Source organism: Pangasianodon hypophthalmus, chromosome 21, assembly GCF_027358585.1.
Source record: "Pangasianodon hypophthalmus isolate fPanHyp1 chromosome 21, fPanHyp1.pri, whole genome shotgun sequence".
Lineage (NCBI taxonomy): Eukaryota > Metazoa > Chordata > Actinopteri > Siluriformes > Pangasiidae > Pangasianodon > Pangasianodon hypophthalmus.
Window position 1 is genome coordinate 17,255,518 of NC_069730.1, and position 21,809 is coordinate 17,277,326.

The window sequence follows — 21,809 nt, forward strand, 5'->3', positions numbered from 1 at the left end:
AGAGCATGGATCCCTTGGAGAAAATCCCAAGCAGTACAAATGGTCATCATGGAGGGATGTCTGGTCCTGGCATTGGTTGACTCAAGCAGAGCTGTGATGCTAGCCGAGCCCATCATGCTGCCATGCCAGGGCCAAACCATGGAAAACCTCCTAGTGACAAGGTACATATTCAAACCACAGAGTTGCTTGTTCTGTACCCTCAAGTCTGAACAGAGTGTTCAAAGATTATTGCTCATGGTTAAGGTGGATGGAGAAGAAGAGGCCAACTTGAAGACAAGACAGTCAATTAAATTGATTCTCCTGCAAACAGAAGGCCAACAATTAGCTGAAATATTTTTCAGGTTAGGATACTCTAGTCACATCATCTTTTTCCAAGTCAATATTTCATCAATGGTAGACTCCTATGCTACAGCACCCAGTGTCGTGCGGGCGCTACCAAACTACTGGTAGGGGCAAGATTGAAGGAAAATGCAGTAATGCGGGACAGCTGTATATTATTATATATTTCACCAACATATCAAACAGACCTGTTCCACATGCCAATGGATTCCCTGGACCCCACCTGGACTAAGCCTTCGACATCATGGCTCTGGTTATCACCCTAGGATGGCAAGGCTGCTCTAGTTAGGACAGGTTTGTAATAGGAAGCCTTGCCGATATCGTTACCTCCCTGTGTACTTCTCTGCTTATTATAATCCAGGGCCCAAGCTGGGGTTATACTTTACAAATCCTTCAGTTAGCATATCATATTGGCTTTAAAATATGTATTTTAGAAGCAGGCAATTCACATTAAACTTTATAGTAAATCCTGGGCCCCTGGACAAGAAGCCAAGCAGGACCCTCTACTAACCCTGCTACATATGAACCAATGCATGGAGCCCTGAACACAACCTTCACAAACTCACCCACCAAATCATCAAATTCCATCTGTTTAACAAATTCAGACTTGATGGCCAGCAGTGACAGCATGTTGAATCTTCTTTGGGCCATTTTAGTTCTCAGTTTGTTTTTAATCTGACCCATTTGGGAAAATTCTCTGGCTTATCTTTCCTAAATTTTCTTTTCATTGATGCACTCCAGCTTATCTTGCTCCAGGTTAAAAACAGTTAGTACCTAACTCTCACTGGTTACCAATTCAGAGCCACACGTCAATAACATTTCTGAATTTATTTCAGATTCTCTGACTCCTGTTTCTACGCATTATTCCAACAGCCTAGTTCAGAAAACTTTGCATTAGGTGTCCTTAAAATGATCTGGACTGGTTGGGTTTGAATGTATACTGTGATAATTAAATTATTTTTATTTTCAAACCTTGCTTTCTGACCATTTCTGGATTTCAGTGGATTGCAGAGACATATTTATGATGGGTAATGAGAGGAGAACTCATCACTGAGCCCTGCCTACAGGGTGGGATATTTAAAGGCCCAGTTGCTTTCTTGCACTTGGGGGGTCTGCTTGGAAAGAGGAATTTGTATGTATTCTTTTCTAAGTATGTTTCACATAACTTTTACCAGTTTCATTTTTGACACAGTTTTTTGCTTGGAGCTAAATGAAAAGCTTGTGCAAACTGTGGTATACTAATTATATATAATTGCAATTCTTTAATCAACTTCGGAACCCTTGGCAGAGCACGCTTAACCTCAGAGCAAGCGTAAATTAGGAGTGATACATGCCAACTGAGCCTATAGTATATCAAGACATATATAGCCTCTCTATATATTTAAACTATATATCTTAGTTTATACACCCACTGCAACAAGGCTGTCTGAAACAACGTGGCTCTCAGGTGATGGATTTTACTCCTCTGCCGTGTGTGTGTGTGTGTGTGTGTGTGTGTGTGTGTGGTGTGTGGAGACCGACATGGCTGCAGGTTCTTTTGGAAATGACTGTAAAGCTACAGAGTGCAACAGCTGTTGGATAATTAAATAACTGCTTTCCTGCTGTTAAAAGGAGTCTCTCAATGTGATAAACACAACCATTAAGCGATTCCATCAAGCCTTGCAGAAATACACAGATAAGCACAAACACACTAGCATCTCACTCACACACACACACACACACAGCGTTATTCCTCTTAATGAGAGCATCACCTTGTGGTCAATTCTCTGACTCCCCTCTGTAGTGAACTTCAGTTATTCTTGGTCTTGCTGCGGTCACTTCATTTTTGATTTTCATATCCTCATTTTTTTTCATTTCATCAGTAATCACACACACACACATACACACACACACAGTGGAAAGAAGAGAGGCGTTTTGTTCAGAGCCCTTTGAGTTCATGTTTATTGTGGATGACGGCTGTGCAGTCTCTCTGTCTCTCTCATCTACACATCACAGTGTCAACGTTTAGGATTGCACAAGATCAGCTCACATTCTCTCTCTCTCTCTCTCTCTCACACACACACACACACACACACACACTGAAGCTTCGTCAAAATGTACACTCTAACATTTACCTGTGCGATTTTACAAACAGGTATTTAAGCAGAATTTATAGTGTAGGGAACAAACCACAAACACACACACGACATCAAGAGTTTGTAGAATTTTTCACCGTGTTCAGACATGCACGTGAGACATAAGTCTTATTTTTAGAATATTTTAAGAGCTTTGTAAGGCCAGGTGTCCAGAACACATGCACTTCCATATCATACAATTGCACACACAAACACACTACTTGCACAAGAGTATAATGTTGTACCCACACATACTATACACTTATGAAATAAACACCTTTATATATGTGTGTGGTCCTGTAGCAAGCTGAAAAACAATGCCTCTTTCAGCTAGACACACACACACATACACACACGCACTCACAATTGTTCAATGAATGTTTGCATAATATGGACATGAACAGTAGATGCAGTACATGTAGTGTGTAAGTCTATGCAAGTATTATATGGATGCACAGGTGGTGTGTTTGTGTGCAAGAGTTTCGTTGCCTCCACCCAAACCAGCCTTCCATACTGTAAACACAATGCCCCCTGGTGGACAACCTTGGATTACAGTTGACAGCAAATTTTAACCCTTATATTTTATTCATAATTAGATACTGTTCCATGTTTTAAAGTAAATTTGAATCCCAAACTCAATTCTTCATTCATAATCAACTTATTACAGAACATTTTTTTGAGGTTTAACTCTATTTTTATGAATTTATGGCTCAAATGTCATATGTTAGGGCTAAACCAAGTGGCAACGTAAGTGGAATCCTGAACAGTTTGGTGATTTTCCAAAATGATATTGTTGACTATTTTTCTATAACAGCATTGTTTCATTTCATATTTATCATATGTGTAACCATGACCATGTAACAGTAACAGTAACCATGAAGTACCACAGGAAATTATGCTAGTGCCATGCTAGTTCTGAGTTTAATGACCCTGATAAACTATAGCGAATTTTCTTAAGTGTCATAAGTTTTTCTCAGTTTCATTGTTAGCATAGTTACTGTGGTTTGCCTTCACAGGGCACTGTGTAGGGCTCCAGACACCAAGGACCACATTTACTAAATCTGTGTGTGTGTGTGTGTGTGTGTGTACCCGGGAGGCGTATTGATAATTAAGTAAGTAGTACAAATCAACAGTGACAACCAAATCGACCTGGTTTTCCAAAAGCATTGCAACGGGCAAAGTAGACACTCCAGTAAAAAGCAATCTCAACACTCTGTTCACTTACACAAACTAACGTCGATCGTTTACACCCTGCGCACATCCTCTCGGCAGAATTTGTTCTTTGTTAGTCGCGTTGCGGTAAACTGTTCCTATTAGATAATGTCTGTGTTCAATGCATTTCACATCCATTCAGATTACAGACTTCAGTAGAAACACAAAACTGTATCATTTTCCCATAAAATGGTTCAAACTAAAAAACATTTGCTTTCACCTTCCACATTAAGTGCTTACATTTTTCATTAAACTCAGAAGAAGAAGAAAAAAAAACATAATATACATACATTTAGTCATACGTGTTTACAGTATACAAATAAAAAAAATCCAACTAAACTAAACTATACATTTATTTACAGGTGCTAATTTGGGGCACATGAATATAAGTACAGAAATAAAAACAATGACACACAATGAATCTAGGAAACCACAAATGACCACAAAAGGTACCACAAATCAGGCCCCCAGGTTATTACGACATTACAACGTTGTTAGTTTTAAATGCATAATATTGTTTGAAAGTATTATACAGCAGAGAGGACAGGAGAGGTCAGTGAGTCTAGCAGAGAACACTACCAGCATGATGAAAGAAGAAAAAAAGGACAGGACTGTATAAGTGGTATTTCACATAACAGAGTATCAGAAGTTGAAGTTCACTGCATCACATTGTAGATATTGCCGACAATGCACAGTGGTATGGTTAAAATCTACACTTATTTACAGCTATAATATACGTAGTCATTGTTGCTAACAATTTATCTGTGTACCTTGACAAGCAGACACTTTCCTGTGCTGTGAATGACTGTCCTGTTGTGTGACTGACTCATGTGGTGCAACTGTCCTGTGGTGTCACTGAATGTCCTACTGCATGATTGACTGTCCTGCTGTATGACTGACTGCCCTGTGGTAGGACTGACTCATGCAGTGTAACTATTATGCCATAGGACTGACTTGTCATGTGGTGTGACTGACTGCCCTGTGGTGTGACTGTCTCATGTGGTGCAACTGCCATGCTGTGACACTGACTGTCTGATGGATGGTCCTGCTGTGTGACTGACAGTCCTCCTGTCCTGCCATCTGATCGACGGTGCTGTGGTGTGACTGAATGTCCTGCCATGTGACTGGCTGTCCTGTGGTGCGACCCACTCTCATGCAGTGTGACTGACTGCCCTGTGGTGTGACTGACTGTCCTATGGTGCAACTGACTGTCTGATTGAGTGTCCTGTGGTGTGACTGACTGTCATGCTCTGTAATTGACTGTCATATGGTGTGACTGACTGTCCTGCCATGTGACTGGTTGTCCTATGGTGCAACTGACTGTTTCACTGAGTGTCCTGTGGTGTGACTGACTGTCATGCTCTGTAATTGACTGTCCTTTGTTGTGACAGACTGTCCTGCTGTGTTCTTGGCTGTCCTGTGATGCAACCCACTGTCACGCGGTGCGACTGACTGTCCTACTATATGACTGACTGTAATACCGTGCTACTGACTGTCATGCCATGTGAAGGGGAATCAATGTGTATGAGGCTGATTAGGAAATACTGCCACTTTTTCCAAGCATTTTTTATAAAAGCTCTCGAAAATCCTTCATCTTGGTGGTATCCATATATAGTAAAATATACATATACATGCAGTGTGTTGTATTTTTTCAATTTGCAAACCATATTTACAACCAGTGATGGTTTAATTAATCCACTTGTGGAATAAGCTAGGTTATGGGATATAAGCTGAAGCTTTTTTTTTTTTCATTTTTACAAAACAACCAGATGCTGTCACACTCAAAAGTCTGATACAGGATTATATTCGAGTGTTTGTAGCGCATGTATATTATCATTGCATCTGATTAAATCTGAAGTCTTTTTTTCATCAGAAACGGGTCAAGGAGTTTAAAGCCTTACATAAGATCATGCATGTGCCATGCCTTGGGAAATGCAGCAGCTTGTATTATAAGGATGTGTGAGATGTTTCTCAAGGTTTTCAAACATACAGGTCATTGAATAATTCTAATCTTAATAAGTCAAAGCGACTGACTTTTTAAACCTAAAAATAGGGCTGGGAAATACTATCGATATCATGACATGAAATATAACATCATAGTACCTTTTTTGGGAAGTATTTTGGTGACCTTATGCGTGTTTTTTTCTGTATTCTGAAAATATATTCAAGTATCATGATGTGATATTTTTACTTTATACCACAATGCTGGTGAATTCTTGAATCTAACTGGTCAGAAGGAAAATTAAATCTTGTTGATATGGTGAAGCATTCTGTAAAGAGATGACTATCATTTTTGGAAGGAGTCTCCAGTGTCAGTGTCACTTTGTAACAGTCAGTAGGTTTTTCATCATGAGAGAGTCTAAGGACAGAGAACATTGCATTTTGTTGTTTCTTTGCAACATGGCATGCTTCTTTTTTCTTAGTAACTTCGAGGGAGAGAGAAAAAGAGATTCTGGTGAGAGAATGACGGTTTATAGCTGCTATAACGTAAACAATAACAGGAACTAACTTGCCTCTCGGATGTTCTCCAACATTAAATGGATAAAAAGTATGACGCATTGTTCTTTAATTGTTAGCATATATAGCATTGTATTTTATTCCTATGATATCATTCACTCCATTTGAAAACATTTTGCCTTCAAGATTAGGAGAAGTCCAGTTACTTTGACATACTATTCATAGATGGCATGCAATTTTAAAAATATAAGTAACATATAAATACTATTTATAAGGCAACAAATATTAATTAGGCAAAATGTTCTGTTTGGTAAGTTCGTCTGACGAATGTATATAAATAACTTTATTTGAAATGCATTAGGTCTCTCTAGTTGAGTTCCTCGTGTAATGTGGTGCAATATAAGCAGCTGGCAAATTGGAAAAAAATTGCTGTTTTGCGGATGAGGTTGCTGAGCAGTCAGGAAGCGGCAAATAAATAAAGTTTATAATGAAAGAGATCAAGCAAAGGCATTAAAGAGCAGAAAGGACCTGAGTCAGCTTCTGCTTCTAACAGAAAAGACAAGCAAATACGCTGACACATGCGAAAGGAAAGAAGGAAGAAGGAAAGACAGAAATAGAGAAGGGGTGGATAAACAGCTAATAGAGGAAGGCACTCTATGTTTACTTTCGATAGAAAATAATAGACAAGAAATAAAATCCAATGAATGTGATGGCAGCTGTTTTTGTATTTCCCAGCCAGTCCAGGCATTGAGACTGACAGACGAGAGTCTATGAAAGGAAGTTAACCAGCGGCTGACCCCCAGCCACCTCACACACCAACACATTCCCCGAACAAGCCACAGATCTGCCTTGAAGAAGGTCAATGGAGTCACAGAGAGCAATCAATTGCCTTCCGGATGAAGGAAGCAGAAGAAGCAAAAAAGTGTAAGCACAGGTTTATCCAGCAGAGGGTGCTGTGGAGCTTCAGAGCACACGCGCACACACACACACACACACACACCACCAGGAGGCCATGAGCAGGCAAAGGTAGAGAGGCCTAAACAGCAGTCACACTCCATACAGCGCCCATGCTAGTTCTTTTCAGTCTCTGTAAAGAGAAATACCAAATACAGTAATACAATATGAAAATATACCACACTGCTCGATGCTGATTGGTCAGAATGTGTTGAATAATTTTCTACAACTGCAGCTCTGAGAATAGTGACGACTGTATGACAAATCACAAGTTTATATTAGTGCACGTGTTCTAATAAAATATATAACCTAAAGGTACAGCTTTACCTCTGACTGTCACAAAGCACTCACACTGCAGACTTACAAAAATGCTTAGTAAATGTCTCCTCATAGAAAATTTCACCATATCAAGGATACTATGAAAACAATAACGGAGGGAGGGAATTAACATAAATGTGTGATTTGGGGTAAGGCTGCCACTATTTTCAGAGCTGCTCTTACAGAAAATGAATCAACACCTCCTGACAAATCAAATTTACTCCACTGAATTTATCAACGGAATAAATTCACATATTTACAACATATTTTGAACCCATTCATTTCTGTAAAGCTGCTTTGTGACAATGTCCATTGTTAAAAGCGCTATACAAATAAAAATTGAATTGAATTGAATTGAATGGTTCAATAGCACTGAGGTATAAAGAGTAATAAATCAATTAACTTCTGTAATGATTAGACAACTAATACTAATGATAACTAATCCACATCTAGGGGACTGTAGTTTGCTTACCTCTAAGGCTATTTTCTATTCATTTCAGTCTTAAATGTAGTTCTTTTAAGTTACAATAACAGGAAAGGAAAGAAAATAATAACACACATGAGCACTGTACATGATTTTGGCCTTTGTCTGTTGGCTGTGTGTGGCCTCATGTTTTACTCCTAGACTTTCCAGTTTGCACAACATGCTAAACCAGGCCAATGTTAAAAATGTCTACCTAGAATGAAAAAAAATAATAAAAACTGCAGGACACCTAGAAGAAAAAGCTTCAGATACAAACAGGTACTCTGTATTTATAGTAGTATGAGGAGTGTAGAAGATGGTGCGTGTTGGTTTACCTCTGAGTGCTTTGTCTTCACCATCATCACTTCCTGGTGATGCCACACCCTCCGACACCTCGCCTGTTTTAACAGATAAATGGTCAAACACAACAATATTAATATCAATATGTGCATTGACTGAACCTGATTACAGAACAGTAGCAGGAGATAAGAAGTAGGAGATAAAAACCAAACTAGCGCCTTTGTATTTGTGCACCAATTGCTTTCAGTCTACACACACCTTACACAAACCACACATTTCCTGATCTGGACACTATCCTGCACTTGAAGCAATAGTGATTATTCACACAATATCCCCAAAATAATAGTGTGAGTGCACCCAAGATACATTTCAAACTACTTCAGAACTTCAGACATAAATAAATCAAAGAAAAACCCTCCCAATATAATTACATCATAGCGTATGTGGTGTCTTTAATGAAATAACCAGCAGGCAAAATCATTTTTTGATGTGTCAGCCATTGTTTGGCCCAAAACATCTGAACACAAAGAGCACAGGAATCTGATGGTTAAACAGAATGAGCTGATTTGCATCCTAAGCACCATACAGCACGGAAGACGTTGGTTTTGCTAACTAAAGTGTGAATGCATGCGGTTAACATCTTATCAGATAAGATCAGTGGTGGAAAGCGTACAGCACACAGTGACGTGAGTAAAAAGTACTCGAGTAAAAGTAAAATAGTGATCAGTAAATGAGTCAGCTCCTGAAAAACTACTTTAGAAATTTTGACATGTCTACAACTGACACAAATAATCTGAAGAAGTTTTATGTCTATGGAATGAATTTTTGGACAATTAAGTGAGCTACGCTGAAGTGAACACCCCCTCTGTGAAGAAAGGTACCATTAGCTGGCTAGCTAACCTAGCCAAATGCTGTTGGGGTTTAGCTTGCTAGGTTAATTCCTACTAGCAAAGATGCCCCTTACACATTATCCTGAACATTACGTATAGCAGCACATTAGATATATTTAACACAACAGGCAGTGACTACTGAACATCAAAGCGACATCTTAAGGTTAATACTTAATGAGCTTTCATACTGTGAAACATTAAAACTGGTTAGCTAGTCTAGCTAAGTCAGCTAGCTAATGGCATACCATGTACATGTTACCTCAGATTGGATGTTGAGCTCTGAAATGTCGATATTTGCACTGGATTTGGCTCACATAATTTGCCAATAATGATTATAGTGAACTATTGAAAACAGAAGATACCTGATAAATTGGGACAGGGATGCTCAAGTGTCTCCACTGTCTCAGACATTGCTGCTGCTGAATAAACATTTGGTGCCTGAAGTTGAGATCATCAGCAGAAACTGCTTTGTTTTGACTGGATCTCAAAATTGAATTATTTAACATTTGCACATACTGTCTTTTAAATGGCTTACGGTCTTCCGGGGTTAAATTCATTATAATTTTTTCACTCTGTAACAGTGATCAAAATAAATGTACTGAATTTGGGCATTTTATATAAAAAAAAAACTCAAAAGTAAAAGTACTATGATTTAATTATACTCTAGTACTATAACAAGAGCAGTTCATGGGTATGATGCATGAAACCAGGTGTAGACGGGAATCTGGATATTTGAATTTAGATCCTTGAATGGCTTTTCAGCAGTTAATCAGCATTACATGCTGTTTACATACCGTTGTGTAGTTGCTTGTTGCCTTCCATGCTTGATGTGTTTTCTTCATTTTCAGTCTCGATTGGACCACTCGTTGTCCCACCAGGCTCTGGCTCCTGTCCTAATCCCTCACTCTTTGGTACTGACTGGTCCATCCCTGGCTCTGCTTGTCCCTCCTGGCCTGCCTCCAGCTGAGCCTTCTCCTCAGACTCACGTTTGGCCTTCTCCTCTGTTTCTGTTTCAGGAAATGGAGACAGACATAGTTGATTAGTTCTCCATTACAGTTGTCAGTCATAATAATTATTTTGAAGCACCTTAATAAACCTTATCCCTATCTAAATTATTAGCACCAGAAACAATATTGATGGAAAGAGAGAAATTGGAAATCAGATGAAGGAAAATCACTTTTACAATTTAAGTTTTTCAACTTTAGTTAAAACATAATCTGACATTTTTACCCAAACAGAAGGGTTAACACCTATTCAGAATTATAGAGTGATGTTGTTTTATATCACCAATATCCATGCACAAGCTACAGCTTGAAAACTGTGATCATATTCTCATCTCGATCAAATTTCATTGACTACCAGCTTGGACTTTAAGGTAAATACAAGACATTTGATACATTTGAGGCCCTGAGTACTAATTTTGCAAGTGCAACTGGATAAATTCACAGCAAGTGGGCGTTTTGTGGGTGTTTTGCAAAGAATAATTGTGTGAAACATGTCATATGCAATGTAGAGAGAAGAAACAATGTGTAAATGAGATAACTGCATGTGCTAATTGTTCTTAATAGCTGCCATTAGTTTAGAACTCAAAGAGACGAGCAGAAGAATAAAAATCTGAAACTCAAGTATTCAGAGTTAGCAGACATGCTAAAAAAAATGTTCAAAATACAGTATGAATGTAAAATAAGCAAGTGTAGAAATGAGTGTGTTTGTTAGTAAGGTAAATCTGAATGAAAATAGTTTCAAAAGCTCTGTTTAAATGCTGTTGGATTCAGAGCTGTGAAGATGTGATCCCATATGAAACCAACTTTACAGATGAAATGAGTAATGAGTTTAAGAAACTTTCTGACTTTTCTAAGGCCTATTTTCAGTGAACTTTCTCATTAGTAAGACTTGGTTTTATTTTGTTTACAATTGGCAGAAATGGGCTTCCACAAATGTAATACCTGCCATTCAGTCGTATTAATTTGCGCACCCACTTTCAATTCCCGAATTGACTTTCAAGCTGCAGCAAGTCACACTGTGTGTGCTAAGTTAATTAATTTGCATTGACACCACTCTGTATTTAGCAGGTTTTGAGACGAACGACTGAAACTGCAAATTCATTATGGCAAATGTGCAGTTTGAGTCCTTTCTTCCTGTCAGTAGATCCTGTCAGAAAATCAGCTTGCATGTTTTTGTTCAACTTTAGTAAATCAAAGTGTAATAAAATGGAGTTTTAAGGTAGAAAACAAAAAAAACATATGTGCCACATATACATCTATCCTCACATTACACTCATTAAATGTATATATGTGTGGCAGTGTGGCTGACTTCTGAATTCTCTGATGTTTCTGCGTACAGTAACAGTGAGAATGAAATCTTTAAATGCAACTTTCTCCCGCTTTCACATTTGGGGCTAACTAGAATTTGAAGTTCTAGAACTAGAACTTCACTTCCTGAGAGTCTGTAGCTTTCAGAACTATATAGTAGTGAAGGATTTTCTCCAGCCACCACACATTCATTTCTGATACTTCTTTAAATTTTATTAAGATCATTTGTGGCTTTTTTCTGAGAGTTTCCGAGAGAACTTTCACTCTCAACCACTACATGATGTGAAACCAGTGGGGGTGGAACTTTGGTCAATCTCTCACCACTGAGTCTAGCTCACCTTTGGCAGCACGCGCCTTCCACCTTTCACGGTTCTGAAGAACTTGCTCATTCCAAATGGCCTTGAAGTTCTTCAGGTCCACAGCTAGCAGTGAGCAGTTGTGGGAAGCACTGCTCTCAGAGGCCGGGCTGTTCATGTTCGCTTGCTTCGTTTCTGCTGTGGAAATGCTGCTGAGACTGGAGAGATACGGCAAGAGGTTAGAGGATGCAAAATACAAGAGCGTGAGCTGATATTATAATGTGATGGTTATAAGAATGTCGCCACAGCATCCAGTCACGATAAACACGTTGAGAAAAATGAGCTACTGACCAATATCTACCTAAATGACACAATGTCATCATGATGTCAATGCAAGCTGTGAGTTGATTTTTTCCATTGCATTTTTATCACAAAGGTTTGACAAAGAATCATGATGGACACTTCAAACTCTGATGGAGAATTAAAGAATCAGGAGAGTGATTATGTACTAGCTTATCTATAATTAGCCCTTTGGTTCCTAAATCTGGATTGTCGTGATGGTATCAGCTCAAAAAGAGGAAAGTCTGCACTGAAATGTGCTTAGCCATGAGAAATTAATGACAACACATCACAAGCTGCCTCACTGATGGATGAATTAATTTATTTAACTGCTGAAATGAATGAACTGTTGAATGAACCAAGAGAATGAGAGACTGACCTCGACCTGCGGAAGCCAGCCAGGCTGGAGTGCGTTGCCTCGTCGATGAGCGGCGTCACGATCTTCTCTGTCATGTCTGTGAGGACAGTGAATGTGGGGATGACGATGAAGTCGATGAACCCTGCGTACACAGAGGAGTTTATCCGCTTAGTGCCGCATAGGTTTGCAGCGCTAATGCCAGAATAACAGAGCTTCCCTTCGAGACAGAATGACATTTACACATTCAGCTGAACCAGAACCAGATTAAGTGTTCACACTGCTCACCGATTTGAGACTGAGCCACCATGGTGGACTTGCGGTCACACAGTGGTGAGAAAGGCAACCCCAGCTCTGCCTCTTTATCACCCTAAACATAAATGGAAAACAGGAAATTAGCAAATAAAAATGCTATTTAATTACAATAAATTAATTGTGCAGTAAATGACAACATTGTTTAGCTGTTAATGTGAGTATAAAGTGTATAGTGTATAAGTGTAAACATTCACACATTTGAATTGGGGTAAGGGTCTTGATATTTTTGATACAGCTATGAAGAGGGTGTGGCCTTTGTGCCTGTCAGTATATCGATGGGGGTGTGGCCTATATGTCTGTCAGTATAACGAAAGAAGTGTGGCCTATGTGCCCATCAGTATAATGGAGGAGGTGTGGCCTCTGTGCATGTCAGTCTAACAAAGAACTGTGGCCTCTGTGCCCGTCAATATAATAAAGGAGGTGTGGCCTATGTGCCTGTCAGTATAACTGAGGAGATGTGGCCTATGTGCCTGTTATTATCATGGTGGGGGTGTGTCCTATGTGCCTGTCAGTATCATGGTGGAGGTGTGGCCTATGTGCTTATCAGTATCATGGTGGAGGTGTGGCCTATGTGCCTGTCAGTATAGCTGAGGAGGTGTGGCCTATGTGCCTGTCAGTATCATGGTGGATGTGTGGCTTATGTACCTGTAAGTATTGTGAAGGAGGTGTGGCCTATATTTGTGTCAGGCTCATGATGAAGGTGTGGCCTATGTGAGCATTTGTCCCCAGTGAAGCAAATCTAGCACTTTTTTCCAAAATTTAAACTTTTTGCAGAACATTCATGTAAACAGCATTCTAGAATGATTTTTACCTCAGATTACTGACTGACAAATGAAAAATAAATTATAATCACTGTTGTGATGTGCTGAAATAGAAAAATAATCCACATTAGGGTGGTCAGGGCATAACAAACCACCCTGTCATGAATTATTTTCCTATAACATTTCCTATAATCCTTACTTATTAAATGAATAGCTCTAATTTACCTAAAAGACATCCCTTTAATTTAAGTCTCTATGAACGACAGATCAAATAATTCACAAACATTGAACCAACCATGAAACCTTTAGCAGTGCAGAGTTTAGCTGCAGCTTTAGATCAGGATGTGCTGGTGTGTTCATCTGGCCTGTTGTATAAATGGATTTTAACAGCCTATACAGCTGTGCTATGATGCATCATTTATAACCCCTTCCTGTCTGTGTAAGTGAGCGTGTGTACAAAGCTACAGTGAAGTGACAAACCCACTTTCTTTAGACCTGTGTGAGCCGTCGCTGCTCATTAACCTCCTGCCCAGCGTTTCTCTGTCACTGCACCACACACATCAGGCCTGTGGTGCAGCTGACAGACACACACGGTCTCTCAGCCACACACAAACACGCACACACACACACACTGGCTCTACTTATGTTTCTACACCTTCTCTAACAACCCTCCTTACTCACTCACTCATTCACTCACTCACACACACACACAATATATCCCTATTTCTCTCTGTCAGCTCTTTATTTTTCTCTTTCTTCCTCCACTTCTTACTGCATCGCAGTATCCAGCTTGCCGCATCGCAGGTTCTTTCATTTCACTGATTATCTCTGCAGTTAGACTTAATACAGCTGGAGAAACACAGCGAGTTTCACTCTTGCTTTCCTGACTGCTGTCTACAATTATAAAATCACACACACTCACATAAAAAGAGGCAAGAGAAGAACAAGAGTCTCGGTTTTTACTTCCTCTTTCATTTTCCAAACAGTTTACACCCTTAAAATAGCACTGTTACACATTTTGTTTGGTCAAAAACATAAACAAAAAAAAAAAAGATTTTTTTTTTATCCTGCAAATGCCATGCAAATGCTAAACTAATGTTGTGAGAGTGCTAGCACCTGGCTTCATGAGGTAAAACAGCAGCTGTTAGCTAAATGGAACTTGGAAATGTATTTATTCGACATGAGAAGGGAAACACACAGTATACTCAAAGTCATAGAACACTGTTGCTAGGCAACTCAGAAATAAGTTAGCTAACGACTGAAGCTAAAGATTTTGCCAGTTGTCTTATAGCCAGTCAGTGTTTTAAATATGGACAATGTAAAGGCATAGTGACAGTGGAAACAAAACATAGCTGTCAGAAATATCAACATTTACCTCAGATATGTTGCTAAATTACTAATATAAGCATCCATCTGACTAAAAGTAAGTTGCAATTGCGCTTATCATTATCATTGCATATCAACTAATGAACTCAGAGTTATCAAAAAAAAAATCTGACTTACAAAATTGTGAATACCACAAGACTGAGGCATTCAGGAGGACTCATAACATCCTTAGACCGCAAGTTAACACAGAAGGATATTGCTAGTCAGCTACTTTTGCTAGCTAACTAGAACATTATGCATTATTCAATTAAAAAAAAATTACAGTTGTTGTCCCATCTTTCCATTATCATTCTTTTGGGGTAGTAACGAAGTGTCATCTTTTTGTTCTCATTAGCAAATCACCAACATCTCTATCATCAATATTTGGTTACAGTTAAGAACACTTTTGGGTATTTTATCAGTTTTCAGTACTTGCGTTCATTTGTGTTAAGATACTACATAGTTATGTGATTTAAGACAGATTTGAATATTTATCACCATCAATAGGAAGAACAGGTGGGTCCCTGGAGGACCAGTGGTTAGGCCACAGCGCTCTCACTGCTGCAGCCCGGGTTCGATTCCCAGCCAGGGAACCAACCCCAGCCACTGTGCGCTCTCAGTGCCGGTCCCAAGCCCGGATAAAATTGGGGAGTTTTGCATCAGGAAGGGCATCTGGCATAAAAACTGTGCCAAATCAAATACGTGGCCCAATGATCTGCTTTGGCGACCCCTAATGGGAGCAGCCAAAGGAGGAACAACAACAACAGTATAAAGAACAGGTGTAGAGATGTGGGTGGGGCTCGGCTTTAATCCCACTTACGCCCATTCCTGAAGGAATTCTGACCAATTTAATCAGTTATACTTCCCAATATATAAATAAATTTGTAAACCACAATGGCACTATCCATGTAAAATCATTCACTGCAAGAGGACCTGACTGGAGAGCTAACCAGTTAAGACAGAACTGAAAGACTCCAAATCTGTAAACTGGCTTTTTTTCAGTTATCTTTACATCCTGTCTGTGCAATTTCACCTAAGCTGGTTTCTGCTTGGTGTCTGGTCTAAGTGGTATGCCTCTTCCTCCCGCTCTAGCTAATGTCACAACTTTGATAACGCCTGTTTCTTCAAGTGCCAAGAGAAAACCACAAGAGCTACAAACTGTTTTATGTTTTATTACAGTTTAGTCACTATTATTGCTACAGACCAAATTCAAAGCTAAATCTTTGTGAAACATATTAACTACTTGCTCACAGATCCTAATGTGTCTCTAAATGAGAGCTTTACTAAAGACAGGTGAATGTGGAGTTATGGGAATGCTGTTATTCCTAGATAAAAGATGCACAGACAGCACTTGTATTAACTGTAAAACATAAATATGTGATGTGCTACAAGTGAATAATTAGGATGATAAAGAATAGATTGGATCTAGATTGTTCCAATAATATAAAGTCATTCCTAACGTTTGTGAATTCAGTTATACCTATTCCTTGGGTAGATTTTTAATTAGTAGAGTATGTAAAATGATGTAATTCAAACAAAAGCACTAAAATGTAGGATGTTTACAAGCTTTTGACTGGCAGAGTAAGCTTCACATGACTCGAACCCAGAATTCTGCCTGTTCGTGTAGATAGCAGACCGCTTAACCTTTATAATACACATAGAGATGATTTAGCACTTTATGTCAGAGCAGAAATTCATTGCATAACATCGCCATTCGCAATCCAATTCCAAAAAAAAATGTATATCATTTCTAGCTTGACTGACTGCATTGATTAGATTCCACTTTATTGTCGTTGGGCAGAGTATGAGTATAGAGCCATATCCCAGCTTGCTAGGAAGCTGGGGTGAGAGCACAGGGTCAGCCATGATACAGCACCTCTGGAGCAGATGTGGTTAAGGGTATTGCTCAAGTGCCCAACAGCAGCAGCTTGACAGTGAGCAACACAGAGCCTTAACCATTCAGCCACCACTGCCCAGTTATTGTTACTGAGTCTTAGCACTTGTGTTTACTGCTGGCTTTTTCTGTTCTCCCTACAACTGTTGTGCACTTGCTTCCTGTCAGTTACTAGAATCGCTGTGAGCTTTTTTAACAGCTCGGTCCTCCTAACTTGGCACTCTGGATAAAAGACAAAATGCATCTGCCAAATGAGTAAACATAAATGGCTAATTGCATGCAAATGCTGAGCAAAGTTGTGAGCGCAGAACAAAAACACTTTTAAACAACCCAATTACACCACTCTCTTTTCTACATTCCTAACTGTTGTTTCCTACAGCAGCCATCCACCATGTTTAAGGGACTGTTTCATGCACATCACACCCATAAAGCAACAATCTAGATTAGATTCTGGTCACATGACCAGATTTGCATACTATTTCATGGATGCTAATAAACTTGTACAGCTTATTAGTATCCATGAAACAATATACAAGACAGTGGCAAGTAAAGGGGACAATCACATAGAGGTATCAGATAGAAAAACTTGGATAAGCTACTAAAACAGCAAGACCAAAGTATGCTAAATGGACAAAAACAAGCTGTCTTGAAATGTTTTTCAGTAATTCCTTAGAAGTGCTAAATGTTAGCCCCCACTAGCGCAGCAGAAAAGTGTTTGTCCTGTCATTGGTAGATCATGGGTTCCGGAGTCAGGAGTGGAAAATTGTCTATGCTTATATTCTCTCTCCCCTGTCAATCACAGCGACACTAGCCAGTCACAGGAGTCTGCGAGCTCAGGTATGCGGAAGAGGGTAGATAGCACTTTCCTCCAAGGTTGTTACATTGCCCTGTGATGCAGCAAGAGCAGCAGTTCAAAAAACGATGCAGTTGGATGGCTTCACATGTCTCAAAGGAAGCATGTGTTAGACTTTTTAGGCTCCCCGGTTGGTAGCAGCTGAATGATAGGGTTGGTGGGAATTCACAGGTGACCATTTTGGAGAGAGAAGAAAAACAAAGTGCTAAAAGTTAAAGTAAATCTATCTGCCTGACTTTTTTCTGGAATAGCCTTGCCACTGTATTTGCCATTTGAAGAGTAAAACATGGACACTTCTAATACCTGATGCGGACTCAATCATATTGCTTTTGTTAACTTCCATTTCTGAGCAACAGAACAGGAAAATGTAATTGTGTTTTCATAGCTGATGAAATAAAACAGACCTTGCTGGTCCTTGGACTCATAGGACGCTATGGTAAGCATGGTGAATTGATCTCAGACTTCAATTTACTTTCAGACATACCTACTACTTAGTGGGAATGAAAACCTGCAGCCACACACCGGTTCTTTGTTGATAGGATTGAACACTTCTGGTCTATGGGATTAAACACACACATACACACACACACCTGTCTGAAGAACTCCTCCAGCAGTGAGCTGGTCCAGCGGTGATGGAGGTCCCAGTTTTTGGCTGGATGGCTGATATCAGCAGTGTGTAACACCAGAGAAAGTGCTTTTGGTTTGTCAATTCTGTAAATCCAACACACAAACACACACATGCAGCTTCCTGTTAGTGCCCATATTTGCACAGCTTCATATTTGCTCTCAAATAACCTTTTTTTTTTAGCAGGTAACTGAAAACCGCCACCACATTCATTTTAGAAAACACATCCACGATTTGTTATGTGTCTAAATGTTATGGCCCCAGGCTTTTATAATTTCATGTCTGTCTCCATTTCTTTCCGTTTCATTTTTCTCTAAGTGTATTACTTATTTAGTATTTGATGTATGTGTGTGTGGAGGATGTAATGAAGAGAAATAGACGCAGGTTAATCGATAGAAATCTCATTCCAGATAGTCCAGAGTAAAGGGCAGTGAAGAGAGCAGAGAAGAGATCAGGAAAAAAAAAGAAAAGACCAAAAGAGAAAACAAGAAAAGAAAATAGAAGAGTACCAAAAAAAAAGATCTTAAAGTTTGAAAGACAAAAACATGGAGAAAATGGAAAAGAAGAAAAGATGAGAGAAGGTAAATAAATATGATAGAAGAGAAAATAAAAGAAAATGGGAGAGAAGAGAAAAGAAAAAAGAGAGAAAACAAATCAGAAGAGAAGAGAAGAGAAGAGAAGAGGAGGACAAAAACGGAGAAGAGTAAATTAAATTAAAAAGAGTAAATTAAAAAAGAAAAGAAAAGAAGTGAAAAGAAAATAAGTACAGATTAGAGGACAGGAATGAAAGGAAGAGAAGACAAGAGAAGAGATGAGAAAATAAATAAGAAAAGTAGAGAAGAGTAAAGAAAACAAAAGGAGAGAAGTGAAGACAATAGAAAAAAGTGAAGGGAAGGAGAAGAAAGGGCAAAGTAAAGAAAAGAAGAGTAAAGAAAAAACAGAAAATAGAAGAAAAAAGAAAAGTAGAGAAGAAGTTAGAAAAGAAAAGAAGTGAAGAGAAGAATAGGGTAGAGAAGAGGAGAGGAGAGAGGAGAAAAGAGAAGAGAAGAATAAACGTAGCACTTCTCACCCCTCTGGTTGCTGGAGGAAGTTCTTCATGGCTTTGACCTGTTGGAAATGACACGACATGTCTGTAGCCAACACCATCTCCACCACCAGAGCCCTGAACTCCCTGTGAAAAAACACACACATGATGTTTAAATCCTCTCTCTCTCTCTCTCTCTCTACTCATAAACACATCTCCACATTCGGCTCCACATTGGCTCTTTAGAAGATGCTGATGAAGCTGTAGAGATGTTGTACCTCCAGTCATCTTTGGACAGGTTGTAGAGGATGTTCATCTCGTCGTCGTCCTGTAGGAGGCGATACGCTGCGCTGACGTGGTGGCTCTCCAGCACCGAGCGGTCATTGTACAGGATCGCTGTGTCTGACCTGAACAGCAGAGATGTGCAGTTTCATTACATTCGAAACCTAATGTTTTCCGATTGCAACATCTTAAACAAATCTGAATAAAGTTAGCTAGCTAAATGTGTCCATTATAGGCAATATCCCAGTAAAAGCGTGACCTACATATCTAGCTTTAGCTAGCTAGTTCTTGATGTAGATGCAATAAATGCGGTAAAGCAATAAATTAGGCATGTTAGCTAACTAGCGAGCTAAGCCTGTTAAATTCTTCGTTAGTTCACTGATAAGATCCTTAGCTGCTTAGCTGAAAGGAAATGGACGCTGCAATGACGGAGCTCCTCGTATCAAATTCTGGCTTGAACTTAAAAATCACTATAGATTCAGACATCAGAGTGATGCGTCTCACTCAGGAATCTATTGTTACATCTCTATGGTTACGACTTGCAGTTTGGTGTGCGTGATTCGTTTTAGGGGAGAAAAATAAGAATAAAAACATTTTCATCAAAAACAAACCTTCGGTGCTTGGACCCCAAAAAACGTGCATGTTTTTTTGTTTTGTTGCATTCTTCCTATTATTCTTATTATGCATTTTTATTTATCTTAAAGCATACTATTCTGTAACTACTGTGAATTATTTGGGAGCTATACTGAAACCTTCTCCCCCTCATCATCTCCCTAATTTAGTTTTGACCAATCCCACCCACCAGTTAGGTCTGTCCTATCATACAGCAGCTACCAATCAGGGAGGTGAAGGCTAACACATGCTTCTGAGACACGTGAAGCCAGCCAACCACTACATTTCAAACATGCTGCTTCACAGGGCAGCATAACACACTCTGAGGAAAGTGCTGTCCGCCTTCTTCTGCATACATGGTCTCACAAGACGTCCCTTATTGGCTAGTGTCTCTGTGATTGACAGGGGAGAGAGAGTATGCCATCCCTCCTGAACAGGCAGCACACAGCTAATTTTGCTCTCTTGGACTCCTGGTCATGGAAGGCTGTGGCTCCTGGGAGTTTAAGGGGATAGGAAATGTCATGAGATAAGGAATAAAACACTTGGTGGCATGCTGTTATAGGAAAATAATCACCAACAGGATGGTGTGATGCTAAGTTGATTATTTTCCAATAACAGCACACCTTTTTTAAGCTTTTTATTCCTCTTACACTATAGCAATTTGCCCATGCTAACATTTTTTATTAATCATAGGACAGCACATCATAGTGTTTATCCATTTATAGTTACGTTTAATGGTATGAAAAGTTGGCTGAAACGTGTTGTTCTCTCATCAACCGCAGCAACGCTAATGCATATTGAACACAAGGGTTTTTTTTTGTTTTTTTGTTTCCTAAAATAAAAAGTGAATTCCAATATGCGAATGCTGGCCTTGTAACACTGCTTTAACAGGGTAAAGGTGTGGGCATGTGCGTGCTTTTATGTCTGCAAGGTTGTTGGCATTTTCAGATTTGCCTTTTTATTGATTTCTTGAGGAGAGTAAAAGTTTAGGCGCCTCGGTGCCTCTATTCTGTCTAATATCATTTTACGTGGAGCTGCCACATCACACAATAATTTATTATTCACTAAAGAAAATACATTATGGCAGCAAACTCATGTCAGGTGACAATTATAGATATTCACATTCAATCTATCATTCTACATCATTCCTAAATATTCTTTGTGACACTGGGTTGTCAGAGTGTTTTGATGGTACTTGTCAATCCATTGCCCAAATATGAAGATCATTTTAAATCTACACCAGCTGATATTTACTAAATCCCTCAGTCTGTCTCTCACTCAATTCAGCCTCCTTTATGTGTTATCCATGTGTTATCCATTTGATTCTGCCTCTGGTCAGTTTGTTATTGAAAAGACACGACAACTCATTTTTCCCTCACGACAACCGTGTTTTGCCCAGCAGCTCAGCGGGCTTTCATTAATCCTGCTCTCAGTGTGTGTGTGTGTGTGTGTGTGTGTGAGACTGCAGGCTCTGTGCATGTCATGGCTTTTCTGAATGACTGCACTGATGACCGAGAGAGTTACTGCATGGCCGAAAGCGCTGTGCTGTGCTGCTTTGTTTTTTTTTTGTTGTTTTTTTTACCTGGTCTGGATGTGGAAGTTGTTTGTGGTTCCAGTGTGTTCGTAGTCGTGTACTGCTGCAGCGAAGATCAAGGCGAAGATCTCCAACTCCGTCATCCAGTGCTGGGAGGAGAAATTAGACAAGATGACGGAAGAAGGTCAGAGTGAA

General features: G+C 39.4%; 1 protein-coding gene across 2 annotated transcripts in view; it reads right to left on the bottom strand.

The window, feature by feature from the left end:
- Window positions 1-2,262: 2,262 nt before the first annotated feature.
- pde1cb (phosphodiesterase 1C, calmodulin-dependent b) overlaps window positions 2,263-21,809 on the bottom strand; it is a 100,926-nt gene continuing 81,379 nt past the window's right edge. For both annotated transcript variants that reach the window (XM_026946201.3, XM_026946202.3), the window contains 10 exons: window positions 21,663-21,763; window positions 19,465-19,593; window positions 19,232-19,333; window positions 18,128-18,248; window positions 12,638-12,719; window positions 12,374-12,494; window positions 11,698-11,873; window positions 9,842-10,054; window positions 8,193-8,255; window positions 2,263-7,209 (listed from right to left, as the gene is read on the bottom strand). In XM_026946201.3, the coding sequence (XP_026802002.3) occupies window positions 7,193-7,209; window positions 8,193-8,255; window positions 9,842-10,054; window positions 11,698-11,873; window positions 12,374-12,494; window positions 12,638-12,719; window positions 18,128-18,248; window positions 19,232-19,333; window positions 19,465-19,593; window positions 21,663-21,763 (1,125 nt within the window). In that variant the 3' untranslated portion in view covers window positions 2,263-7,192. The remainder of the gene's footprint in view (window positions 7,210-8,192; window positions 8,256-9,841; window positions 10,055-11,697; window positions 11,874-12,373; window positions 12,495-12,637; window positions 12,720-18,127; window positions 18,249-19,231; window positions 19,334-19,464; window positions 19,594-21,662; window positions 21,764-21,809) is intronic.